General features: G+C 41.5%; 2 protein-coding genes across 2 annotated transcripts in view; both read left to right on the top strand.

The window, feature by feature from the left end:
* LOC138001068 (uncharacterized) overlaps positions 1–7500 on the top strand; it is a 424432-nt gene that overhangs the window by 139621 nt on the left and 277311 nt on the right. The gene's annotated exons all lie outside the window — the stretch shown is intronic.
* Positions 1–7500, top strand: part of LOC138001061 (uncharacterized) — a 9428-nt gene that overhangs the window by 378 nt on the left and 1550 nt on the right. Inside the window, exons 1-3 of the mRNA XM_068847728.1 lie at positions 1–3676; positions 4908–5021; positions 5890–5936. The exon at positions 1–3676 is cut by the window's left edge and continues 378 nt beyond it. Coding sequence (XP_068703829.1) covers positions 1–3676; positions 4908–5021; positions 5890–5936 — 3837 coding nt within the window. The remainder of the gene's footprint in view (positions 3677–4907; positions 5022–5889; positions 5937–7500) is intronic.

The following is a 7500-nucleotide window of genomic DNA, read 5'->3' on the forward strand; positions in this document are numbered from 1 at the left end:
TTTTTCCGTAATCAAGTGTATGGGCATGTGACAACAACTGGTGTGGATGTACCAACATTCAATGCTCTGTGGAAGGAAATAAGTGCCGTTTTAGTGTCTCTTGGGTTAAGTCAGCCAGAGATTGATCGATTAAAGGCAGAACAATGTGGGGAGGAGGATTATATTGATGCCTTACGGGAATGGGCAGAGAGTGAAAGGGATCTCAAGTCCAGGATTGAGGACGTTCATCGAATTGTTACTGAAATCCGTGAGACACAACACGACACCGATCAGGAAGATAAAATCCTGAAGAAACTTGCAAGGGTTGACACTAAACGTGATGTCAGAGATTACACAAAACGATACTTAGAAGGAACCCGTGAGTCTTTCTTTGCTGAAATCAACAGCTGGTTGGATGATGAAAGCTCTCCAAATCGTGTCTTGGTGCTCAGTGGAAATGCAGGGATGGGGAAATCTGTCATCGCTGCTGAGATGTGCAGAAGAATGCAAGAAGCTGGCAGATTGGCGGGGAGCCATTTTTGTCACCATGACAGAGCACGCCACAAGAATCCCAAGGTGATGATGCAGTCTTTAGCCTTTCACCTGTCATGCCTTCTCCCAGAGTACAAGGAAGCCCTTGTGGAACAGCTCTCGGGGAATCTCGGTGTAGAGATAAACGACATGAAAGTCACAGATCTGTTTGATTTGCTTTTTTTAGAACCTCTGAACAGGGTAACACATTCTGGTTTTACATCTCTTGTGGTTATAGATGCTTTAGATGAAAGCGAATATCAAGGGCGAAATGATCTTCTTGACTTGATTGCCAAGTTGTTTAAAAAGTTACCATTTTGGCTGCGATTTCTCGTGACGACACGACCTGAAGTCAACATTTGGGACAGCCTGAGAGATTTGCAACCATTGCGTTTGGAGGCCAAAGATGAAGACAACTTGAAGGACATTCGTTTTTACTTTAAACAGAATCTAGTAAGCGATTTATTAAAAGTTCAAAGGCCCGAGCTGGTCTTAGATGATCTCGTGCAAAAGTCAGGAGGAGTCTTTCTGTGTGCCCAGTTTTTGTTAGATTTTATAAGGGCCAAGTGTTCAACTCTTCTTACCTTTGAACAACTGGAGATAACCCTACCGGCAGGCATTTCGTCTGTGTACCAGTCCTATTTCCAGCGGTTGGAAGAAGACTTGAATAAGGAACTGAACACAACTGAAGAGCAATTTCTTTGCTTCCTGGGTGCGATTGCAGCTGCAAGGGAACCACTGCCATTGGGTTTTGTTCCTAAGCTGTTGTGTAAGAACTTGTCGTCCGCGATTGTTATGCGAAAGGTGAGCACAGCTATTGCCATTGTGTCATCACTTCTTCCTGTTCACGATGACCGGATTCATTTCTTTCATAAATCAGTCAAGGACTGGTTGACTGACAAGTTACGCTACAAGCAGCACAATTTTAGTGTGGAGGAAATAGGAGGCCATAAGATTCTTTCTAATCTTTGCTCTAACGAATTCGACGAGTTAAAGAGAAAAGGCGTTAGCAGCAACTCACAATCCTTCACTGACACTACAAGGTATGCCTTGGAACATGGTATTCAGCACATGCTACAGTTAGACCAGGACGTGAAATTAAGTGATGAAGACGTGTTTGAAAACTATTTGTTAGATCTAGAGCTTTTGTATGCAAGGCTTTGTGTGAACATGCCAGCAGCCACAGAGGATATCGTTGGTGCAATGAAACATGGTGGTTTGGAAACGGTATCTACCGAGTGTTATGAGACCCTTTCGTCATTATTGATTGTTTTAAAGAAGCACCGCGCAACCTTACAGCAATATCCCTTTGCTATCTTTCAATTTGTGTTGAATGACGGAAGTAGTAAACTATCCTCTGACTCCCGCCAGCTTCTGGAGACCAAGTATTCCGATAAGCCTTACATGGAGTACTTAGAAAAAAGTGACTCCCAAGGACCTGTTCAAGCTCGGTTTGATTGTTGTTCACCTGTGGCTTGTGTCGATGTGTCCCCTAGCCTGGAATTTATGGTGTGTGAATGCCTTGATGGATCCATTCAGATGTGGTCGCTTGCTTCTGGTAACCTCAAATGGAAACGTTGTGTCAAACCAAAAAACCATTTCCCTTCATCTGTTGCATTCAGATTCATCAGTAGAGATGATGAAGTTTCAGTTGAAAGGTCATCTGTGTGTGGTTTTTACCGTTCTGTGGTATTTCATCCCAGCAAGGATGTAATCTTGCCAGGAGGGCTAAGCCATTCTTATTCCTTTAATGGAGACTTGAAGCCTCTTTTTCCCACCAGTAAGTGCAGTTTTTCTGTCTGTTCTATTTGCGGCGACGAGATTTTGACTGATTGTCCCTACGATGCAAAATGTCTTATCGTGTGGAATCTAAACGATGGCAGGGAGATTGATCGTCTCAAGAGAGATAAAAATATTTTATCGTTTGCCATGTCCCAAGATGGAAAGATTGTGGCAATTTCCCATTCAACTGGCTTTGTTTGTTTAGTTGACCGGAAAAATGGTTTTTCAACTCTAGCAGAGGCAGCCTTAGAGTCTGTGTGTGGAATGATTAGGTTCTCACCGGACAGTCGATTTCTTTGGTGTTTTCATGTTTTCAGGACTATTAATGCCGGTCTTTTCTATGCGTATTCTTTAAGAGTCACTGAGGAGCCTGAGCATCGCTATTCTATGAAGAACGTTGTTGACTTTTCCAGTCGGAATTTCTTTGAGATAGGATCCCACAGAATCGGTGGCTTTTTGTTAGGAGATCCTGTGAGTTCAAAGGATCCATGCACGGTTTCTGACGTAGTGCTTAATAGCCATTCTCTGTTAAGGAACTACATTGTACATGGTGATTACATTGAAATGGTTTATCGGAATGCACTAAGGAAGAACACAGAATTCCAATATGTCCAATCTCTCCGATTCTCGTTTTCCGGCGAGAGTGTTTATGCAGACGTATCTGTCGGACTGGGATCGTTCAAACGTCGAATTATCGTGGCTTGGGACGTTTCGAATGGGGAACTTAAGGGACAGAAAGAGTTTGAAAATGTTCTTCTCATTGACTTCGTAGATTTAAAAGCTGGAATTTTGTTTGCAACTGCGAGCACTCTTGAGCTTTGGAACTTTGATTTGTCTGTCTGCACGCGACGATGGATGTTTGGCGCGGATGCTCTCTTTCCTATTTCAGACCATCAGGTGGTATGCATATCATTTAAAACGGGAGATGGGATCATTTTAGATACTGTTCACGGTGGAGAGCATAAGGTAACGTTTAAACTGCACCATAAGTTGATTGCTTGCTACAGGGACCTCCAGCTGTTTGTCTCAAATGACGACGGGCAAAAGTTCATTGAATTGAAGCACCTGGGTAAAACCGAACCGCTGTGGTGTGCACTCACTGGTACCAGTTTGTTTTGTGCGAGGGGATCATTTTCTCCCAAGGGTCAATTTATTGTTGTTCATGAGTTAAATGGCGTATACGTTCTCGATGCAGTTTCTGGTAACTTGCGTGTTAAATTGAGTGATAACCGCGTTATGGGTTGTAAATTCACCAGTGACGAGGAATGTGTTGTTCTGAATGACGCCTGCCTTAAGCTGTTCAACGTCAGATCAGGAGATCTACTCTGTGTTATGGGTGTTGGTGTGGATGAGCCTTACCTTTTAGAAACTTTTCCCACTGGAGGTATCATTGCCATTTGTTCAGAGCTAGGGTTGGACTTAAAAATTATCAAGGTAAAACACCCGGGAGAAAAGACACTCAAAAGTGAGGCAAAAAGGTAAGTTGGCAATTTGTTGTTTGAGAGCCAAGTATTTTTAAAATGCATGTGGTCTTTCAAATGCTGTGCCCACTGTCGTGGCCAGCAGCACCTTGAGCGAATACTGTTCGGCAAATGACCACACGACCCACACTGAGATCTTCTGTATGCACTACAAGGTATCCAACAAAGCATTGTTATCAAAGGTTAGTGGTTGCTTAGATGTGTGTTTTTGTTCCCATATAGGGTGATACGAGCTTACATTACTGTGTTGCGTAGTCTGCTTGTGGGCTCATTCTCGCATCTCTTAATTAGCGCGAGAATCCCGCTCCTTACACTTACAGTGTATATGTTCTTTGGATAAGAGCCGCTAAAATTGTGTTCACATATCGACCGTTATGTTGATGGATAAGGTGCTTATTGGTGGGTTGATACTCTTTTGAGTAAATCCGTTAATAACAGATACAAAAACAATTAAAGCATTGGTGGTCACACAATAATTTCACAAACACAATAATCAGGCCAATATCTTGCGCATGTGTACAGCGATTTGACACTGGGCATTGGCAACCTTGGACAGCTGTTTTGACAGCTACTTGGGCGTCATCACCATGGCGTAACCGAAACGACAGTTACGAGTGGGCCGGGATTGGACTGTTACCTTTGAATGTGAAAAGCTCCTAATTTGGTGAGGAGCCACCATATGTGAATATTACCTTTTCGAGACTGGTTGCTCCTTGCCCCTTAGCTTTCTATCCTTTGATGGTGACAGTAATGAAGCTGACGGGTTTATTATTGCCTTCACGTAAAACGATAAGCGGGAACCGGCAGAAAAGAATAAAAATTTAATGTTTCATGTTGGGTCCTGTTCTTGAGAAGTTGTTGGCAGTATCTGTAGATAACAGGTCAATGGTTGCGGCAAATTCTTTGATTTTTTGTCAAAATCAAACACTCAGCTAGAGGTTTGCCGTTGGTGCGAATGCGATGCTCAATTTCCCTACTGCGTTTGCTAGAAGAAGCAAGAGGCAAAAATTTAAAATTAGACGAGCTTACGTTTTCTATTTCACTCACAAATATACTAAAAACGTGACACCTTTATCTCCTTCGAGTGACAATTTGATCAATCAGTTGAATTAATATTTGTTACTTTTCCTGCAGGTCCAAGTGTCAGGAGCGAGTTTCTTGTTGTCTTATCATCTGAAGAAACGACAGTGACGATTGTGACCGCAAAGTTTCCTGGCGCGTCTTCTGGACAAATACAAGAGAAAACTTGTACATATTTTGAGCTCTGTTTCATACTGGCAGAGCTGTACAGTGTTTCTTGATTTGTAGTAGATGTGGTAGGTTTTTTTGCAGACGAATGGTGTAACAGCATACACTTTGTTGGTCGCGTTTCAGTAAGTTAGCTTGTTTTTTTTTAACCGATTCAGGTCGCTGTAAATTGGCGACGAATGTGGATACGTTTACGATTAGAACTGTGGATAAATAATGTCTTATTCTTTATAATCAGTCTGGGTCTTTTTTTGGTGCCTTGAGAAAGGAAAGTTGTACAATCTCACATTTGCGCTAAAAAATCCCTTGCTTTCTAATTGTTTTACCTGAAGTTTTGCCTCTGGAAAGTTTGAAACTTTTTTTAAATATGCGTTTTATTCGTATGTGTAACCCGGCCGAATGTGAAATTACACTTGTTTGCTCAATTCAGCCTTTTTGTTAAGCTGCAATAAAACTCAGCTGATTCAGCTGTAGAGGCATTTATTGTGTTAGTTCTAACTCAGTTGAATGCCACTGCAAGTTCGGTATAGATGGATAAAAGTTTCATCTAGGGTTAAAATAGTGAATACGTATTTGGATATTGTCGATTTTGTGCCCAAAGTAATCGAGACCTCCCCAAACAAAAACTGAGGCCTTCACTACGTTAACTTCTGTTTCATATTTTGAAATCATAGGATGCTTCTGTTGATGCGCCAACTTTATTAAATAAGTGAAGAAAACTGACAGAATTTCATCGAGTGAATCGTGAATCTTAGTTCCAAATTTGTAATATCATAAATTTGTTTTTTCCTGTTGATCGTTATATTTTCCTATATCCTACTATTTGTCTTAGTCCTAGTCAAAGTAATCTCATGTATTCCCCTTCCAGCCTCGATTAGCTCTGCTATTTGCGAGCAGAGAGGACGTTACTTTTTGGTTAGTCTTAATTGATTATAAAACGTGATCGTAATTGCTGTTGTCATTATAATAATGATAGAGGTATAATAAAGGTCTCCATAAAGGTAACAAAGCCATTAATGGGTAATACACTACACTGAAGTCACAATCTCAAGATAAACCGGACTTACATCACCCTCACCACTTAGCCTGCGTCTTCGCAGTTATGAACGCAATTTTTGCAATTGCGTAAAGAAGCCTGAAATTCCATATATCATAGACCCATACACCCATTTTTCATAAACCCACAAATGACCAGCTCCTAACGTCAGTGGCTTCATAGCTTAGTTGGTTAGAGCGTTTCACCGGTATCGCGAGGTCACGGGTTCAATCCCCGTTGAAGCCTGAAATTTTCAGGCTTCTTTACGCAATTGCAAAAATGGCGTTCATAACTGCGAAGATGACAGCTTCACTTGACATTTATTTGTACCCAGACTCTTACGGCATTCGAAAATGGAGTCACAAATGAAACGGCTCATTCCATTTCCCATTTAAAAAAACTTCTGACCGAAAACTAAATGGTAAGCGTCCCCTGTTACGCAGGCTAACTCACCACTCGGCCATGCTGCCTCCTCAAATTTTATATATTGACACACCCAGGGGATCTAAAGCCGTTTTCACATTAGGCTTCGAGTATGATCGAATTATAATCCAATTAAGTTTGGAAAGGGTTAACATCAACTAATTACAGTACGTGATTATAATTGGATAATTATTTCAAACGACCTCAAAGGGATTGTTTGAAGTAATTACAGTGCGTAATTGAACAGAATGGCGAACACGTGGTGGTATGAGCGAACGACACTTCTAATCGCTTTATGGATCGAAAATTTGGATTTGTCTTCTATGCTCGGAAGCTGTCCTTGGTTCTCTTCTCGCCTCAAGCATCGTGATGGTAATCGCAGCAGCCACGCGATACGGCGCCATTTTGTCTACCTGCGAGGTTACCCAGCCTATTGTATTTGAATTTTCGCAGATGTAAACAGGACCATAATTGAATAAAATTGAATAGAGTATGATAGCCTGAATAATACTTCAGTTGATCATAATCAACGTTGAGTGTGAACACGGCTTTAAGGTTTTCGCTCTTTAGCATTTGGTCAACTGGGGGCTCCGAGGGCTGAGGCAATCGTGCGTGACGTCGAATTTTCTACACATAGTATTGCGTAAGATGATTGACGCAGTTGTGAGAGTATTTGCCTGTAATCAATGTGGTCCGGTTTGGATTCCCAGACTTGACAGTTGACACTCTACTCTGCTCCGAGAAATTGTTCTCCAACTCCTGCCATTTTACATTCTCAACAAAAACCAACGTTGATTTGATCAGCTTCAACCCTTTGAATTCCAGGAGTGATCGGTTTGTAAATTCTCTTCACAACGTCAAGGAAATGTCATTCAGATAGTATTGAGAATGGAGAATATTATCAGCTGAAGAGGTGTGATCTTGATATAACACCAAATTTCCATGACTACCCAACAAAAACTGAAATCAATGGTTCTAGTTACGAGAATGAACGTTTCGATCGTGGAAATAGAATGGTTA

Source organism: Montipora foliosa, chromosome 4 (assembly GCF_036669935.1).
Source record: "Montipora foliosa isolate CH-2021 chromosome 4, ASM3666993v2, whole genome shotgun sequence".
Lineage (NCBI taxonomy): Eukaryota > Metazoa > Cnidaria > Anthozoa > Scleractinia > Acroporidae > Montipora > Montipora foliosa.